The 20,575-nt window shown below is 39.4% G+C and overlaps 2 protein-coding genes across 2 annotated transcripts; both read right to left on the bottom strand.

Annotated features, from left to right (window-relative positions):
* Window positions 1–1,940: 1,940 nt before the first annotated feature.
* On the bottom strand, window positions 1,941–3,365 carry MS3_00008898 (uncharacterized protein). Its single transcript, XM_051217246.1, has one exon. It carries the CDS (start codon window positions 2,821–2,823, stop codon window positions 1,999–2,001), a length of 825 nt encoding a protein of 274 aa, XP_051064138.1. The 5' UTR covers window positions 2,824–3,365; the 3' UTR covers window positions 1,941–1,998.
* Window positions 3,366–7,932: 4,567 nt separating this feature from the next.
* On the bottom strand, window positions 7,933–11,863 carry MS3_00008897 (uncharacterized protein). The gene has a single exon (XM_051217245.1). The coding sequence runs from the start codon at window positions 9,317–9,319 to the stop codon at window positions 8,627–8,629; it is 693 nt and encodes a 230-aa protein (XP_051064137.1). The 5' UTR covers window positions 9,320–11,863; the 3' UTR covers window positions 7,933–8,626.
* Between the last annotated feature and the right edge of the window lie 8,712 nt (window positions 11,864–20,575).

The following is a 20,575-nucleotide window of genomic DNA, read 5'->3' as shown; positions in this document are numbered from 1 at the left end:
GAATATCCATTGTAATTCATTACTTTTTTATAATATATTTTTACTTTATACTAACTCTTTTCTGATTCGCTAATGTTCTCAAGGTCACTTAAAAATTCGTTCAAAGGTCGTCCATAAAGTAGAGTTTCACCCATGCAACATTTTTGTCTACAAAGTGTGCATATTTAAAGCCAAAGTGACAGTTTTGTTATTGGGTCAGTCTCAAATATGTATTTTCTGTTGTTATTTGTTAATTCCTCATATTGTATATTTCAATGCTGAGCTTATTGTTATTGCTGTTGTTATTATTTCTTCGTATAATGTTAATTAATAATTCACTGAACCATTTATGTAAATGTATTGCATGGGTGCCATCTCTGTAGCTTAACCTGTATTTAATGCTGTAAAGTGTGAACTGTGGTTTGCACGCTTAGAAAGTTGTTTTGCTTTTTGTTGTTGGGAGGAGAATTACAAGTGAGAGCAAGAAATTTAGTTAGACAAAGTGGTTGCTGCCGGACGACGTTATTGAATAAGTGTGTGACGTTGTTTTTAAGTAGGATCTTGGCTCACCATACGAGTTACACCATAACCACCAGCGTGAGTAGGGTCAGTGGAAAAAATAAGAGTGTAAATAACAAATGTACTGTTCAGTGTTTCGATCTGTACTGCATTACTAGTGTAGGGTGTTTTCTTGGAAGGTCAACTATGTTTGCATTACAAGAATCTGGTCAAAATGATCGTGAAATCACTACCCGCGCATGTTGGAACCAGTGAAGTAGTTTCAAAGTTAAGCATACAATTGTAATAGGGTTTCCGAACTTCATCTACTGGGTTGGTTGAACTTTATGTTACGTATATCCTTATAATGGTGCACGAAATCCCTGCTATACCAGAATTTAAGGTGTAAAAAAGGTGAGACAGCGGCTTAGCTTACTGAGTAGTTATTTTTACGTTATTAGCGTGGATGATGTTCAAACACTATAGGTATTGAACCTGACAGAAATGACAACTTTTACAATGGAAGTTGTACTATTATCTCAGTTTGGTAGAAAAGTTACTTGTTACGTATGGAGTGTCATTATAAACTGGAAATCACTTCTTTTTTTTCTTTTTCAGTTTATTATATTTTCCGGCTAATCAAATATCACATGTGATTATCTGTTCTCTGTGCCATAACACCATCAGATCCACCCAGGTGTCTCTCCATTTCGCTTAGTTCAGCTTGAGCATGTGACAGGTATTCAGTGTTTGACAACGCTTCTACCAGTAACACCTTCTAATGTATTTCGTTCCCACCCAAAGAAATCAAAAGACAGAGTCGAGGAGATCGGAAGAGTGTATTTGGCGATAACCAATATATCGGAATTCTCTGATCTAATCTAGCTAGCGATTGCGGTTGATGTTGAGCACGGCGTTACCACACGTGATCTGGTGCGGATGCATGACCGAGCGCCTTCAGCTAGATGAGTCCACTAAAATATATGGTCAGCATCCAATGTCGAGAACTTAGAAATATTTGTTTTGAGGATTTATTTACCGCTACAGATCACTCTCCCCCTAGTGGGGCAGTGACGACCCTAAGACGTGGCCAGCCAGAAGTTTACACTCAACGAGTTTGTCGTTGGTAAACACTCTTCTGATAGCTTACTAAGTGTAGCAGCGTCTGGTCGTCTTTCCTTACTATATGGGACCGAGGTACAACATAGTAAAAAAAGAAAGAGTTACAACGAAAATTTCGACTCCTCGTAAACTGCATCGTTCTTTTCCAGCCGTCCTAGAAAGGAAAAAAGAAAGTGTAAGTGCATGTCAAAATACACTCGTATGTGCGTAAAAACACAATGTCGGCGAAAAAATGGAAAATAAATTCAAACACACGTAATAGCGTTAAAAAAAATAATTTTTTTGTTTTTTGTTTTCAATAAAAATATAAATATATAGGCATACTAAAATTGTTTTTTTTTGAAATATTATATATCGTAAAAGGAAAAATCGAGATAATATAAAATGTCGAGTAGTGCCTTACGTGCAGTAGTCGTTTAAATGTTCTGGAAATCTTACTCTTCTTCCAGAACGCGTCGTTTTAGGTTTATTATCAGACACATTCGGTGTATCATCGCTAGTGTTGGTTGTCGGTTGAGGAATTATGAGTGTAGGAGTCGTGTTGTGCGATTGCACCGAAGGAAAATCCACGTAGATAGGATTTCCTTCTAAATACGCTGCTTTTAAGCGAACGATGCTGATGCTATCGTTTGTTTCGTTCTTATCGACTATATAGTACTTAGATTCACGTTGAAGAACTTTGAAGGGTCCTTCGTATGCTGATTCGAATGGTCGTCGATGCGAGTCTCGACGACTCGCTACTTGAATCCCGTATTCTAAATGTGGTTGCACATAAATCGGGTATAGTAATCCAAACATTTCATCATCTAAATACTGAAAAGACCTACGAATTGACCATAATACCCTATAGCCTTTTGCAGCAGCAGCCTTACAGTGACTAGTCGTTTTGAGATCATTGCTTAATATAACTCCTAAGTCTTTATAGTTTCTTGCTTTGTGTAGCACGAATCCACGTAGTGTATAGTCATACGATTCATCAGAGTTATTTAACTGCATCACTACACTCTTATTAGGATTTACTTCTAGTGACCACCTGTCTAACCATGCCACCAATGAGCTAAGATCGTCCTGTAATACTATTCTATTCGACATACTATGTATGGGTCTCCAAATCTTTATGTCATCAGCGAAGAGTAGAACGGATGATTTTGCTACAGTTGGCAATTCATTTACATAAAGTAAAAAGAGAAGAGGACCTAGGATTGTGCCTTGGGAACCCCACATTTTACAGGTACCCACGAGGAGAGAGCCCCATTAACCCTTACCCTTTGTCTCCTGTCATGGAGAAAGTTACTTATCCAATCGACGACTGTGTTATGGATTCCAAAACGTTTCAGTTTGAATTTAAGACCAGAGTGTGAAACCTTATCAAAGGCTTTACTTAGATCTATGAAAATTACATCCACAGGAGCATTCCGATCCTTTGCCGCAGCCCACTCTTCTCGTGCAATGAGAAGATTTGTCAAGCAAGATAGGCCTTCCCGAAAACCATGTTGTGCCCTGGAGAAAAGATCGTTTTACAGCAGATTTTAGAGAATAGGTGATCGTTGAGAGACTACAGCAGATGGCACTGTTAAGAAGTTCCTGTGTCTGTGACTGCGGCAATTAAATGACCGCAGCACGATGTGCAGACTGCCGCGATGACATTGTATGTCGTTGTACTATATGTTGGAGAAAAAAATCTGCTCGAACAAGTTCTTAAATCATGTAAAAGAAGAATATCCATTGTAATTCATTACTTTTTTATAATATATTTTTACTTTATACTAACTCTTTTCTGATTCGCTAATGTTCTCAAGGTCACTTAAAAATTCGTTCAAAGGTCGTCCATAAAGTAGAGTTTCACCCATGCAACATTTTTGTCTACAAAGTGTGCATATTTAAAGCCAAAGTGACAGTTTTGTTATTGGGTCAGTCTCAAATATGTATTTTCTGTTGTTATTTGTTAATTCCTCATATTGTATATTTCAATGCTGAGCTTATTGTTATTGCTGTTGTTATTATTTCTTCGTATAATGTTAATTAATAATTCACTGAACCATTTATGTAAATGTATTGCATGGGTGCCATCTCTGTAGCTTAACCTGTATTTAATGCTGTAAAGTGTGAACTGTGGTTTGCACGCTTAGAAAGTTGTTTTGCTTTTTGTTGTTGGGAGGAGAATTACAAGTGAGAGCAAGAAATTTAGTTAGACAAAGTGGTTGCTGCCGGACGACGTTATTGAATAAGTGTGTGACGTTGTTTTTAAGTAGGATCTTGGCTCACCATACGAGTTACACCATAACCACCAGCGTGAGTAGGGTCAGTGGAAAAAATAAGAGTGTAAATAACAAATGTACTGTTCAGTGTTTCGATCTGTACTGCATTACTAGTGTAGGGTGTTTTCTTGGAAGGTCAACTATGTTTGCATTACAAGAATCTGGTCAAAATGATCGTGAAATCACTACCCGCGCATGTTGGAACCAGTGAAGTAGTTTCAAAGTTAAGCATACAATTGTAATAGGGTTTCCGAACTTCATCTACTGGGTTGGTTGAACTTTATGTTACGTATATCCTTATAATGGTGCACGAAATCCCTGCTATACCAGAATTTAAGGTGTAAAAAAGGTGAGACAGCGGCTTAGCTTACTGGGTAGTTATTTTTACGTTATTAGCGTGGATGATGTTCAAACACTATAGGTATTGAACCTGACAGAAATGACAACTTTTACAATGGAAGTTGTACTATTATCTCAGTTTGGTAGAAAAGTTACTTGTTACGTATGGAGTGTCATTATAAACTGGAAATCACTTCTTTTTTTTCTTTTTCAGTTTATTATATTTTCCGGCTAATCAAATATCACATGTGATTATCTGTTCTCTGTGCCATAACACCATCAGATCCACCCAGGTGTCTCTCCATTTCGCTTAGTTCAGCTTGAGCATGTGACAGGTATTCAGTGTTTGACAACGCTTCTACCAGTAACACCTTCTAATGTATTTCGTTCCCACCCAAAGAAATCAAAAGACAGAGTCGAGGAGATCGGAAGAGTGTATTTGGCGATAACCAATATATCGGAATTCTCTGATCTAATCTAGCTAGCGATTGCGGTTGATGTTGAGCACGGCGTTACCACACGTGATCTGGTGCGGATGCATGACCGAGCGCCTTCAGCTAGATGAGTCCACTAAAATATATGGTCAGCATCCAATGTCGAGAACTTAGAAATATTTGTTTTGAGGATTTATTTACCGCTACAGATCACTCTCCCCCTAGTGGGGCAGTGACGACCCTAAGACGTGGCCAGCCAGAAGTTTACACTCAACGAGTTTGTCGTTGGTAAACACTCTTCTGATAGCTTACTAAGTGTAGCAGCGTCTGGTCGTCTTTCCTTACTATATGGGACCGAGGTACAACATAGTAAAAAAGAAAGAGTTACAACGAAAATTTCGACTCCTCGTAAACTGCATCGTTCTTTTCCAGCCGTCCTAGAAAGGAAAAAGAAAGTGTAAGTGCATGTCAAAATACACTCGTATGTGCGTAAAAACACAATGTCGGCGAAAAAATGGAAAATAAATTCAAACACACGTAATAGCGTTAAAAAAAATAATTTTTTTGTTTTTTGTTTTCAATAAAAATATAAATATATAGGCATACTAAAATTGTTTTTTTTTGAAATATTATATATCGTAAAAAGAAAAATCGAGATAATATAAAATGTCGAGTAGTGCCTTACGTGCAGTAGTCGTTTAAATGTTCTGGAAATCTTACTCTTCTTCCAGAACGCGTCGTTTTAGGTTTATTATCAGACACATTCGGTGTATCATCGCTAGTGTTGGTTGTCGGTTGAGGAATTATGAGTGTAGGAGTCGTGTTGTGCGATTGCACCGAAGGAAAATCCACGTAGATAGGATTTCCTTCTAAATACGCTGCTTTTAAGCGAACGATGCTGATGCTATCGTTTGTTTCGTTCTTATCGACTATATAGTACTTAGATTCACGTTGAAGAACTTTGAAGGGTCCTTCGTATGCTGATTCGAATGGTCGTCGATGCGAGTCTCGACGACTCGCTACTTGAATCCCGTATTCTAAATGTGGTTGCACATAAATCGGGTATAGTAATCCAAACATTTCATCATCTAAATACTGAAAAGACCTACGAATTGACCATAATACCCTATAGCCTTTTGCAGCAGCAGCCTTACAGTGACTAGTCGTTTTGAGATCATTGCTTAATATAACTCCTAAGTCTTTATAGTTTCTTGCTTTGTGTAGCACGAATCCACGTAGTGTATAGTCATACGATTCATCAGAGTTATTTAACTGCATCACTACACTCTTATTAGGATTTACTTCTAGTGACCACCTGTCTAACCATGCCACCAATGAGCTAAGATCGTCCTGTAATACTATTCTATTCGACATACTATGTATGGGTCTCCAAATCTTTATGTCATCAGCGAAGAGTAGAACGGATGATTTTGCTACAGTTGGCAATTCATTTACATAAAGTAAAAGAGAAGAGGACCTAGGATTGTGCCTTGGGGAACCCCACATTTTACAGGTACCCACGAGGAGAGAGCCCCATTAACCCTTACCCTTTGTCTCCTGTCATGGAGAAAGTTACTTATCCAATCGACGACTGTGTTATGGATTCCAAAACGTTTCAGTTTGAATTTAAGACCAGAGTGTGAAACCTTATCAAAGGCTTTACTTAGATCTATGAAAATTACATCCACAGGAGCATTCCGATCCTTTGCCGCAGCCCACTCTTCTCGTGCAATGAGAAGATTTGTCAAGCAAGATAGGCCTTCCCGAAAACCATGTTGTGCCCTGGAGAAAAGATCGTTTTACAGCAGATTTTAGAGAATAGGTGATCGTTGAGAGACTACAGCAGATGGCACTGTTAAGAAGTTCCTGTGTCTGTGACTGCGGCAATTAAATGACCGCAGCACGATGTGCAGACTGCCGCGATGACATTGTATGTCGTTGTACTATATGTTGGAGAAAAAAATCTGCTCGAACAAGTTCTTAAATCATGTAAAAGAAGAATATCCATTGTAATTCATTACTTTTTTATAATATATTTTTACTTTATACTAACTCTTTTCTGATTCGCTAATGTTCTCAAGGTCACTTAAAAATTCGTTCAAAGGTCGTCCATAAAGTAGAGTTTCACCCATGCAACATTTTTGTCTACAAAGTGTGCATATTTAAAGCCAAAGTGACAGTTTTGTTATTGGGTCAGTCTCAAATATGTATTTTCTGTTGTTATTTGTTAATTCCTCATATTGTATATTTCAATGCTGAGCTTATTGTTATTGCTGTTGTTATTATTTCTTCGTATAATGTTAATTAATAATTCACTGAACCATTTATGTAAATGTATTGCATGGGTGCCATCTCTGTAGCTTAACCTGTATTTAATGCTGTAAAGTGTGAACTGTGGTTTGCACGCTTAGAAAGTTGTTTTGCTTTTTGTTGTTGGGAGGAGAATTACAAGTGAGAGCAAGAAATTTAGTTAGACAAAGTGGTTGCTGCCGGACGACGTTATTGAATAAGTGTGTGACGTTGTTTTTAAGTAGGATCTTGGCTCACCATACGAGTTACACCATAACCACCAGCGTGAGTAGGGTCAGTGGAAAAAATAAGAGTGTAAATAACAAATGTACTGTTCAGTGTTTCGATCTGTACTGCATTACTAGTGTAGGGTGTTTTCTTGGAAGGTCAACTATGTTTGCATTACAAGAATCTGGTCAAAATGATCGTGAAATCACTACCCGCGCATGTTGGAACCAGTGAAGTAGTTTCAAAGTTAAGCATACAATTGTAATAGGGTTTCCGAACTTCATCTACTGGGTTGGTTGAACTTTATGTTACGTATATCCTTATAATGGTGCACGAAATCCCTGCTATACCAGAATTTAAGGTGTAAAAAAGGTGAGACAGCGGCTTAGCTTACTGGGTAGTTATTTTTACGTTATTAGCGTGGATGATGTTCAAACACTATAGGTATTGAACCTGACAGAAATGACAACTTTTACAATGGAAGTTGTACTATTATCTCAGTTTGGTAGAAAAGTTACTTGTTACGTATGGAGTGTCATTATAAACTGGAAATCACTTCTTTTTTTTCTTTTTCAGTTTATTATATTTTCCGGCTAATCAAATATCACATGTGATTATCTGTTCTCTGTGCCATAACACCATCAGATCCACCCAGGTGTCTCTCCATTTCGCTTAGTTCAGCTTGAGCATGTGACAGGTATTCAGTGTTTGACAACGCTTCTACCAGTAACACCTTCTAATGTATTTCGTTCCCACCCAAAGAAATCAAAAGACAGAGTCGAGGAGATCGGAAGAGTGTATTTGGCGATAACCAATATATCGGAATTCTCTGATCTAATCTAGCTAGCGATTGCGGTTGATGTTGAGCACGGCGTTACCACACGTGATCTGGTGCGGATGCATGACCGAGCGCCTTCAGCTAGATGAGTCCACTAAAATATATGGTCAGCATCCAATGTCGAGAACTTAGAAATATTTGTTTTGAGGATTTATTTACCGCTACAGATCACTCTCCCCCTAGTGGGGCAGTGACGACCCTAAGACGTGGCCAGCCAGAAGTTTACACTCAACGAGTTTGTCGTTGGTAAACACTCTTCTGATAGCTTACTAAGTGTAGCAGCGTCTGGTCGTCTTTCCTTACTATATGGGACCGAGGTACAACATAGTAAAAAAAGAAAGAGTTACAACGAAAATTTCGACTCCTCGTAAACTGCATCGTTCTTTTCCAGCCGTCCTAGAAAGGAAAAAAGAAAGTGTAAGTGCATGTCAAAATACACTCGTATGTGCGTAAAAACACAATGTCGGCGAAAAAATGGAAAATAAATTCAAACACACGTAATAGCGTTAAAAAAAATAATTTTTTTGTTTTTTGTTTTCAATAAAAATATAAATATATAGGCATACTAAAATTGTTTTTTTTTGAAATATTATATATCGTAAAAGGAAAAATCGAGATAATATAAAATGTCGAGTAGTGCCTTACGTGCAGTAGTCGTTTAAATGTTCTGGAAATCTTACTCTTCTTCCAGAACGCGTCGTTTTAGGTTTATTATCAGACACATTCGGTGTATCATCGCTAGTGTTGGTTGTCGGTTGAGGAATTATGAGTGTAGGAGTCGTGTTGTGCGATTGCACCGAAGGAAAATCCACGTAGATAGGATTTCCTTCTAAATACGCTGCTTTTAAGCGAACGATGCTGATGCTATCGTTTGTTTCGTTCTTATCGACTATATAGTACTTAGATTCACGTTGAAGAACTTTGAAGGGTCCTTCGTATGCTGATTCGAATGGTCGTCGATGCGAGTCTCGACGACTCGCTACTTGAATCCCGTATTCTAAATGTGGTTGCACATAAATCGGGTATAGTAATCCAAACATTTCATCATCTAAATACTGAAAAGACCTACGAATTGACCATAATACCCTATAGCCTTTTGCAGCAGCAGCCTTACAGTGACTAGTCGTTTTGAGATCATTGCTTAATATAACTCCTAAGTCTTTATAGTTTCTTGCTTTGTGTAGCACGAATCCACGTAGTGTATAGTCATACGATTCATCAGAGTTATTTAACTGCATCACTACACTCTTATTAGGATTTACTTCTAGTGACCACCTGTCTAACCATGCCACCAATGAGCTAAGATCGTCCTGTAATACTATTCTATTCGACATACTATGTATGGGTCTCCAAATCTTTATGTCATCAGCGAAGAGTAGAACGGATGATTTTGCTACAGTTGGCAATTCATTTACATAAAGTAAAAAGAGAAGAGGACCTAGGATTGTGCCTTGGGGAACCCCACATTTTACAGGTACCCACGAGGAGAGAGCCCCATTAACCCTTACCCTTTGTCTCCTGTCATGGAGAAAGTTACTTATCCAATCGACGACTGTGTTATGGATTCCAAAACGTTTCAGTTTGAATTTAAGACCAGAGTGTGAAACCTTATCAAAGGCTTTACTTAGATCTATGAAAATTACATCCACAGGAGCATTCCGATCCTTTGCCGCAGCCCACTCTTCTCGTGCAATGAGAAGATTTGTCAAGCAAGATAGGCCTTCCCGAAAACCATGTTGTGCCCTGGAGAAAAGATCGTTTTACAGCAGATTTTAGAGAATAGGTGATCGTTGAGAGACTACAGCAGATGGCACTGTTAAGAAGTTCCTGTGTCTGTGACTGCGGCAATTAAATGACCGCAGCACGATGTGCAGACTGCCGCGATGACATTGTATGTCGTTGTACTATATGTTGGAGAAAAAAATCTGCTCGAACAAGTTCTTAAATCATGTAAAAGAAGAATATCCATTGTAATTCATTACTTTTTTATAATATATTTTTACTTTATACTAACTCTTTTCTGATTCGCTAATGTTCTCAAGGTCACTTAAAAATTCGTTCAAAGGTCGTCCATAAAGTAGAGTTTCACCCATGCAACATTTTTGTCTACAAAGTGTGCATATTTAAAGCCAAAGTGACAGTTTTGTTATTGGGTCAGTCTCAAATATGTATTTTCTGTTGTTATTTGTTAATTCCTCATATTGTATATTTCAATGCTGAGCTTATTGTTATTGCTGTTGTTATTATTTCTTCGTATAATGTTAATTAATAATTCACTGAACCATTTATGTAAATGTATTGCATGGGTGCCATCTCTGTAGCTTAACCTGTATTTAATGCTGTAAAGTGTGAACTGTGGTTTGCACGCTTAGAAAGTTGTTTTGCTTTTTGTTGTTGGGAGGAGAATTACAAGTGAGAGCAAGAAATTTAGTTAGACAAAGTGGTTGCTGCCGGACGACGTTATTGAATAAGTGTGTGACGTTGTTTTTAAGTAGGATCTTGGCTCACCATACGAGTTACACCATAACCACCAGCGTGAGTAGGGTCAGTGGAAAAAATAAGAGTGTAAATAACAAATGTACTGTTCAGTGTTTCGATCTGTACTGCATTACTAGTGTAGGGTGTTTTCTTGGAAGGTCAACTATGTTTGCATTACAAGAATCTGGTCAAAATGATCGTGAAATCACTACCCGCGCATGTTGGAACCAGTGAAGTAGTTTCAAAGTTAAGCATACAATTGTAATAGGGTTTCCGAACTTCATCTACTGGGTTGGTTGAACTTTATGTTACGTATATCCTTATAATGGTGCACGAAATCCCTGCTATACCAGAATTTAAGGTGTAAAAAAGGTGAGACAGCGGCTTAGCTTACTGGGTAGTTATTTTTACGTTATTAGCGTGGATGATGTTCAAACACTATAGGTATTGAACCTGACAGAAATGACAACTTTTACAATGGAAGTTGTACTATTATCTCAGTTTGGTAGAAAAGTTACTTGTTACGTATGGAGTGTCATTATAAACTGGAAATCACTTCTTTTTTTTTCTTTTTCAGTTTATTATATTTTCCGGCTAATCAAATATCACATGTGATTATCTGTTCTCTGTGCCATAACACCATCAGATCCACCCAGGTGTCTCTCCATTTCGCTTAGTTCAGCTTGAGCATGTGACAGGTATTCAGTGTTTGACAACGCTTCTACCAGTAACACCTTCTAATGTATTTCGTTCCCACCCAAAGAAATCAAAAGACAGAGTCGAGGAGATCGGAAGAGTGTATTTGGCGATAACCAATATATCGGAATTCTCTGATCTAATCTAGCTAGCGATTGCGGTTGATGTTGAGCACGGCGTTACCACACGTGATCTGGTGCGGATGCATGACCGAGCGCCTTCAGCTAGATGAGTCCACTAAAATATATGGTCAGCATCCAATGTCGAGAACTTAGAAATATTTGTTTTGAGGATTTATTTACCGCTACAGATCACTCTCCCCCTAGTGGGGCAGTGACGACCCTAAGACGTGGCCAGCCAGAAGTTTACACTCAACGAGTTTGTCGTTGGTAAACACTCTTCTGATAGCTTACTAAGTGTAGCAGCGTCTGGTCGTCTTTCCTTACTATATGGGACCGAGGTACAACATAGTAAAAAAAGAAAGAGTTACAACGAAAATTTCGACTCCTCGTAAACTGCATCGTTCTTTTCCAGCCGTCCTAGAAAGGAAAAAAGAAAGTGTAAGTGCATGTCAAAATACACTCGTATGTGCGTAAAAACACAATGTCGGCGAAAAAATGGAAAATAAATTCAAACACACGTAATAGCGTTAAAAAAAATAATTTTTTTGTTTTTTGTTTTCAATAAAAATATAAATATATAGGCATACTAAAATTGTTTTTTTTTGAAATATTATATATCGTAAAAAGAAAAATCGAGATAATATAAAATGTCGAGTAGTGCCTTACGTGCAGTAGTCGTTTAAATGTTCTGGAAATCTTACTCTTCTTCCAGAACGCGTCGTTTTAGGTTTATTATCAGACACATTCGGTGTATCATCGCTAGTGTTGGTTGTCGGTTGAGGAATTATGAGTGTAGGAGTCGTGTTGTGCGATTGCACCGAAGGAAAATCCACGTAGATAGGATTTCCTTCTAAATACGCTGCTTTTAAGCGAACGATGCTGATGCTATCGTTTGTTTCGTTCTTATCGACTATATAGTACTTAGATTCACGTTGAAGAACTTTGAAGGGTCCTTCGTATGCTGATTCGAATGGTCGTCGATGCGAGTCTCGACGACTCGCTACTTGAATCCCGTATTCTAAATGTGGTTGCACATAAATCGGGTATAGTAATCCAAACATTTCATCATCTAAATACTGAAAAGACCTACGAATTGACCATAATACCCTATAGCCTTTTGCAGCAGCAGCCTTACAGTGACTAGTCGTTTTGAGATCATTGCTTAATATAACTCCTAAGTCTTTATAGTTTCTTGCTTTGTGTAGCACGAATCCACGTAGTGTATAGTCATACGATTCATCAGAGTTATTTAACTGCATCACTACACTCTTATTAGGATTTACTTCTAGTGACCACCTGTCTAACCATGCCACCAATGAGCTAAGATCGTCCTGTAATACTATTCTATTCGACATACTATGTATGGGTCTCCAAATCTTTATGTCATCAGCGAAGAGTAGAACGGATGATTTTGCTACAGTTGGCAATTCATTTACATAAAGTAAAAAGAGAAGAGGACCTAGGATTGTGCCTTGGGGAACCCCACATTTTACAGGTACCCACGAGGAGAGAGCCCCATTAACCCTTACCCTTTGTCTCCTGTCATGGAGAAAGTTACTTATCCAATCGACGACTGTGTTATGGATTCCAAAACGTTTCAGTTTGAATTTAAGACCAGAGTGTGAAACCTTATCAAAGGCTTTACTTAGATCTATGAAAATTACATCCACAGGAGCATTCCGATCCTTTGCCGCAGCCCACTCTTCTCGTGCAATGAGAAGATTTGTCAAGCAAGATAGGCCTTCCCGAAAACCATGTTGTGCCCTGGAGAAAAGATCGTTTTACAGCAGATTTTAGAGAATAGGTGATCGTTGAGAGACTACAGCAGATGGCACTGTTAAGAAGTTCCTGTGTCTGTGACTGCGGCAATTAAATGACCGCAGCACGATGTGCAGACTGCCGCGATGACATTGTATGTCGTTGTACTATATGTTGGAGAAAAAAATCTGCTCGAACAAGTTCTTAAATCATGTAAAAGAAGAATATCCATTGTAATTCATTACTTTTTTATAATATATTTTTACTTTATACTAACTCTTTTCTGATTCGCTAATGTTCTCAAGGTCACTTAAAAATTCGTTCAAAGGTCGTCCATAAAGTAGAGTTTCACCCATGCAACATTTTTGTCTACAAAGTGTGCATATTTAAAGCCAAAGTGACAGTTTTGTTATTGGGTCAGTCTCAAATATGTATTTTCTGTTGTTATTTGTTAATTCCTCATATTGTATATTTCAATGCTGAGCTTATTGTTATTGCTGTTGTTATTATTTCTTCGTATAATGTTAATTAATAATTCACTGAACCATTTATGTAAATGTATTGCATGGGTGCCATCTCTGTAGCTTAACCTGTATTTAATGCTGTAAAGTGTGAACTGTGGTTTGCACGCTTAGAAAGTTGTTTTGCTTTTTGTTGTTGGGAGGAGAATTACAAGTGAGAGCAAGAAATTTAGTTAGACAAAGTGGTTGCTGCCGGACGACGTTATTGAATAAGTGTCTGACGTTGTTTTTGCCTGCTGCTTTCAAACGTTTCAGTAAGAAGGGTTGTGTGTGGCTTTGTCAACAGTGCTGCTCGGATGCAAACAGCTTGTTAACCGAGGCCATCTCACTGGTTGATGCTGCAAAGAAGTGTTTCAAAAAGCATAGTCGGAACGCGTCAAACAGCACTCGATCTGTTGACACGCAAATCAATGTGAAGGAAACTAAGGTGAGTCCGGTGATAGATGACTCACGCCCGTCAAAGAAGGAAAAGCAGTCTTCAAAGGGGCCTGCCTTAAAAAAAGCTCAAGAAAAGTAGGGTCTTCTGTTCCCCGTCTCCCAGATGGGATCCAACAGGAAACGCCTAGGAGCCGCAATCGCAAGGCTCGATCGGTTTCAAATGGTAAACATAACACGACCCCTCAGGTCGTCGACAACCCCCCAAAACCCAACACTAGGTTTGACGCAACTGCTATTGCTTCTACCAGCAGCGTTGACGAATGGGTAAAGGTTGTAAGAAAGAAAAGTATTGATATAAAAGGGAAACCTGCCCCCGTAAAAGTGGTTGAAAAATCGAAAACTGATCATAGCGACAGGTCAGCTATTTTTCATAGAATTAAGGAGAGCGATAGCTCTGAACCTAAAGCTCGTTTTGAGCATGACATTGTACTGATTAGGCAGCTGCTTAATCAACTCATGCCTCAAAATATGACTGGGGTCACCTTGCTAAAGGTGTATAGACTAGGGAGTCTAACGGACTCGAAACCAAATCATTCCAGACTGCTTAAAGTAGTATTCGGCTCTTCAAACGAACGTGACCTAATTTTACAAAATGGACACAAATTAAAGGGTTCAGGAGTCTTTATCCGAAAGGACCTACCGTTGGCAGACCGTGTTAAAAGACGGGAAGCCGAGAAAGAACCACAACATAGGTTAGACGCTGGCGAAAAGGACCTGAAAATTGTAAATTTTCGGGTTGTAAGACTTCGACAGAGAATGATGCCGAAGCCGCTCTGGGTGAAGCACGAAGGCACTTAAACAGGCTTCGGATCTGTTACACCAATGCACGAAGCTTACTTAATAAGCGATCGGAACTAGGTGTGCAGATTGACTCTATAAAGCCAGATATAATCGCAGTAACAGAAACCTGGCTGACACAGGCTATAGATAGTATAGAACTTGATTTCGAGGGCTTTACGTTAGTAAGGGCCGACAGAACACAAAAGCGCAAAGGAGGGGGAGTAGCTCTATTCATTAGGAATGCTATCCCATTTACCATTATCGATAGTGTATCCCATGAGAGTGGGACGTGTGAATTAGTTAGTCTTCGCTTAAAATGCAAGGGACAAGAGCTGCTGATTGGTTTGGTCTATCGCAGTCCAAGCTGTGAGGCAAATGAGATCCTGTTAAGCAGTCTCAATACTTGGTCCCAAAGTGGTCGATGTCTAATCCTAGGGGACTTTAATGCACCTATGGTAGACTGGGAAAATCTGCGAACTGAATCGTCAGAAAATTCCTTCGAGCAGGAACTAGTTGATGCGGTTATCACATGTGCCCTAGTGCAACATGTGAAAGAAGCGACTAGGTACGACCCGGACACTGAATCATCCTTATTAGATCTTATACTGACTCACTATGAGGATGATGTTGCGAACCTCCACCATATGCCACCCTTAGGTAAAAGTGACCACGCAGTTTTAACTTTCGACTTCCATATAACTGCCAGTCATGAGGACGCGTCAGTCCAGTCCAGACCCAACGTCTGGAAAGCAAACATACCAGACATCATGCACTCAGCATCGTTAATAGATTGGACAATAGACCCAGAGTCCTCCATTGAAACGGCCTGGGACGCATTTCGAAAATCATACTTAAAAGTTACCACACCTCACATCCCTTGGACTATACCAAAGGGGCCGAAAAACTCACCACCATGGTTCAGTAGGGAGGTCCGTATCCTTCTCCGTAAGAAAAGGAAAACGTGGGATAGATTTAGGTTACTGGGGACTGATGAGTCAAAATCTCAGTATCGAAAGGCTCGGAACACTTGTGCCTCGACCCTCCGTAAGTCTAGAAAATTGTACGAAGAAAAACTTGTTAAGGAATCCATAGAATGTCCTAAACGCTTGTATTCCTTTATAAACCAAAGGACAAGGAGAAAAGGAAATATTCCTGCTCTATGGGGAGACAGTACTGCTTCATCATTAGTGGAGGACGACTTTGGTAAGGCTCAAGCGTTCTCGAACTACTTTAGCAACGTGTATACCATAGAAGCACCCTTCTCGTCAGCGTATACAGATCCCCCATACATACACTAGATAGCGTGACCATTAAAGAACTCGATGTCTTTGGTCTGCTAAATAAGCTTGACATAGGTAAATCCACGGGGCCCGATGAATTACATCCTAGGCTACTGAAGGAATTATCTAACTTCGTTGCGAACCCTTTAAGTACATGCTTTAACCTATCCGTTACGCAGGGTCGCTTACCGAAAGATTGGAAAAACGCCATAGTAAGTCCTGTCTTCAAAACAGGCACGAAACACAAACCTGAGAACTACCGCCCCGTTAGCCTAACTAGTGTGGTTGTTAAAATCTTAGAAAAGATTATTCGGAAGGAGCTGTTTAAGTATCTCGATAAAAACCGGATCCTCTCGGAGAAGCAGCATGGCTTCAGAATAGGTTATTCTTGTCTCACTAACTTATTAGTGGCTCGTGAAAGCTGGTGTGCTCTTAAGGACCAAAAGCTACCTGTAGACGTCGCCTTCATTGATTTCAGTAAAGCTTTTGATAAAGTTCCGCACAACCGGCTGTTATATAAGTTAAGACATATCGGGATTGGAGGTAATTTATTGATGTGGATAAAAGACTTCTTAGTTGGGCGTCAACAAAGAGTAAGGGTGAACTCAAAGTTATCTAGCTGGGAAACTGTGCTTAGTGGAGTGCCCCAGGGTACAGTTTTGGGGCCAGTGCTATTCCTCTTATATGTAAATGACCTTCCTTGTCTCCTATCATCATCGGTCTTGCTATATGCTGACGATGTCAAGATATGGAGAACGATACGATGTAAGAGTGATAGCTTAGAACTTCAAAATGACCTGAAGAAGTTATCTGAATGGTCTCAAACATGGCAGTTGCCGATAAATACTTCCAAGTGTGTTGTGATGCATATCGGTCATCAAGGCACAGATACATATACGATGAATAACACTGAGCTACCTGTCGTCCAGACATATAATGACTTAGGAGTTATCGTTAGTCAAGACTTAAAGACTACTGCACACTGCCGTGCAATAGCCGCCAAAAGTTTTAGAACGTTATGGTCAATACGTAGGGCTTTTAGTCATGTCGACACTAAGACGTTTTTGACTTTGTATACAGTGTTCGTTCGTCCTAAACTTGAGTACTGCATACAGGCGGCTAGCCCCTGCTTTAAAAAAGACAGTGAGCTTCTGGAAAAGGTTCAAAGAACGGCGACTAAGCTGGTTCCCGCAATAGCGAAGCTTCCGTATGAATCTTGACTGGCCAAGCTGAACCTTTTCCCGTTGTCATATCGCAGAACTAGAGGGGACTTGATTACAGTCTACAAATTGCTTAGTGATAAATTTGCACCTAACATGCCCTCATTTTTCTTGTCTTCCAAAACAGAGAATTTACGAGGACACTCCAAAAAGTTCATAAGCCGAGAACAAATTACTTGTCAGCTGACTATCGACTTTCCCATCGAATCATCAACGAGTGGAATTCACTACCTCAGCACGTCGTTGAGGCTCCATCCGTCGACACTTTCAAAAGAAAGTTGGATCAACTGAGAGACCACCATTGCCAGGACTAACATAGGCCATCGAGCCTCCTGTCCTTCCCAAACTGAAACTGAAACTGAAACTGAAGTAGGATCATGGCTCACCATACGAGTTACACCATAACCACCAGCGTGAGTAGGGTCAGTGGAAAAAATAAGAGTGTAAATAACAAATGTACTGTTCAGTGTTTCGATCTGTACTGCATTACTAGTGTAGGGTGTTTTCTTGGAAGGTCAACTATGTTTGCATTACAAGAATCTGGTCAAAATGATCGTGAAATCACTACCCGCGCATGTTGGAACCAGTGAAGTAGTTTCAAAGTTAAGCATACAATTGTAATAGGGTTTCCGAACTTCATCTACTGGGTTGGTTGAACTTTATGTTACGTATATCCTTATAATGGTGCACGAAATCCCTGCTATACCAGAATTTAAGGTGTAAAAAAGGTGAGACAGCGGCTTAGCTTACTGAGTAGTTATTTTTACGTTATTAGCGTGGATGATGTTCAAACACTATAGGTATTGAACCTGACAGAAATGACAACTTTTACAATGGAAGTTGTACTATTATCTCAGTTTGGTAGAAAAGTTACTTGTTACGTATGGAGTGTCATTATAAACTGGAAATCACTTCTTTTTTTTCTTTTTCAGTTTATTATATTTTCCGGCTAATCAAATATCACATGTGATTATCTGTTCTCTGTGCCATAACACCATCAGATCCACCCAGGTGTCTCTCCATTTCGCTTAGTTCAGCTAATTGAGCATTAAAGTCATGAGCCACTATTACTACATCACAGCGCCTAACGTTTTGGAGTAGGCCAGAAATCTTTCCGCAAAACTCATCTTTTACATGATCTGAGCTGCAGTTAGTGGGAGAATAGGCAGAGATGACGAAGAGGCAACGACGAGTGTCCCTATCTTTCCGAGTCCTTACTGTTCTGTTTAGTTGGACAGCGCACAGACGACTGTCTACTGTGATCCAGTCTAAGAGAGCTAGTTCTGCCCAAGGACTTAATGCTATGCCTATAACAGCAAGACAATGTGGAGCAGCACAACGGATTCTAGAAACTCAAAGTATGAATCCAGATGCTTCTTTATCTTGATATGGTGAGTTCAAATAAGGGAAACCACTCAGATCCTCTATGAGCGTTTCGGTGACGAAGTATACAAAGACGGTGCGATATTCTAAGGTCATAGCTAAGGAAATCTGTTGTTGAATTTGGTTCAGTATTCGGGCGTTAAAAGCTACATCATGCAGTTTCGAGTGTATCAACAAGTAATCGCGGATAACATTCTGCGACCTCGAATCCTTTAACTAGAGACGACGGGTGATAAATCAGCGTGAGCAGGGTTAGTGGAAGAAAATAAGAGTGTAAATAGATGTAGGACAAAGGTGGATACGAGTGGGATAAAGGGAGGTTAAAGTGAAAAAAAAATGTTGATAGTGATGAATTAGTTTTTGTGCATTTCGTATCACTGGACCTTTTATGTAAATGTATTGCATGGGTGCCATCTCTGTAGCTTAACCTGTATTTAATGCTGTAAAGTGTGAACTGTGGTTTGCACGCTTAGAAAGTTGTTTTGCTTTTTGTTGTTGGGAGGAGAATTACAAGTGAGAGCAAGAAATTTAGTTAGACAAAGTGGTTGCTGCCGGACGACGTTATTGAATAAGTGTCTGACGTTGTTTTTAAGTAGGATCTTGGCTCACCATACGAGTTACACCATAACCACCAGCGTGAGTAGGGTCAGTGGAAAAATAAGAGTGTAAATAACAAATGTACTGTTCAGTGTTTCGATCTGTACTGCATTACTAGTGTAGGGTGTTTTCTTGGAAGGTCAACTATGTTTGCATTACAAGAATCTGGTCAAAATGATCGTGAAATCACTACCCGCGCATGTTGGAACCAGTGAAGTAGTTTCAAAGTTAAGCATACAATTGTAATAGGGTTTCCGAACTTCATCTACTGGGTTGGTTGAACTTTATGTTACGTATATCCTTATAATGGTGCACGAAATCCCTGCTATACCAGAATTTAAGGTGTAAAAAAGGTGAGACAGCGGCTTAGCTTACTGAGTAGTTATTTTTACGTTATTAGCGTGGATGATGTTCAAACACTATAGGTATTGAACCTGACAGAAATGACAACTTTTACAATGGAAGTTGTACTATTATCTCAGTTTGGTAGAAAAGTTACTTGTTACGTATGGAGTGTCATTATAAACTGGAAATCACTTCTTTTTTTTTTCTTTTTCAGTTTATTATATTTTCCGGCTAATCATATATCACATGTGATTATCTGTTCTCTGTGCCATAACACCATCAGATCCACCCAGGTGTCTCTCCATTTCGCTTAGTTCAGCTAATTGAGCATTAAAGTCATGAGCCACTATTACTACATCACAGCGCCTAACGTTTTGGAGTAGGCCAGAAATCTTTCCGCAAAACTCATCTTTTACATGATCTGAGCTGCAGTTAGTGGGAGAATAGGCAGAGATGACGAAGAGGCAACGACGAGTGTCCCTATCTTTCCGAGTCCTTACTGTTCTGTTTAGTTGGACAGCGCACAGACGACTGTCTACTGTGATCCAGTCTAAGAGAGCTAGTTCTGCCCAAGGACTTAATGCTATGCCTACAACAGCAAGACAATGTGGAGCAGCACAACGGCTTCTAGAAACTCAAAGTATGAATCCAGATGCTTCTTTATCTTGATATGGTGAGTTCAAATAAGGGAAACCACTCAGATCCTCTATGAGCGTTTCGGTGACGAAGTATACAAAGACGGTGCGATATTCTAAGGTCATAGCTAAGGAAATCTGTTGTTGAATTTGGTTCAGTATTCGGGCGTTAAAAGCTACATCATGCAGTTTCGAGTGTATCAACAAGTAATCGCGGATAACATTCTGCGACCTCGAATCCTTTAACTAGAGACGACGGGTGATAAATCAGCGTGAGCAGGGTTAGTGGAAGAAAATAAGAGTGTAAATAGATGTAGGACAAAGGTGGATACGAGTG

Source organism: Schistosoma haematobium (assembly GCF_000699445.3).
Source record: "Schistosoma haematobium chromosome Unknown HiC_scaffold_68, whole genome shotgun sequence".
Lineage (NCBI taxonomy): Eukaryota > Metazoa > Platyhelminthes > Trematoda > Strigeidida > Schistosomatidae > Schistosoma > Schistosoma haematobium.
The sequence above is the reverse complement of the archived record's forward strand: the minus strand, read 5'-3'. Positions and strand labels throughout refer to the sequence as shown.

What these genes read in the sequence shown, in the direction of transcription:
- MS3_00008897 (XM_051217245.1), bottom strand. Translation starts at nt 9,319, where the DNA reads ATGTCGAATAGAATAGTATTACAGGACGATCTTAGCTCATTGGTGGCA.
- MS3_00008898 (XM_051217246.1), bottom strand. Translation starts at nt 2,823, where the DNA reads ATGTGGGGTTCCCAAGGCACAATCCTAGGTCCTCTTCTCTTTTTACTT.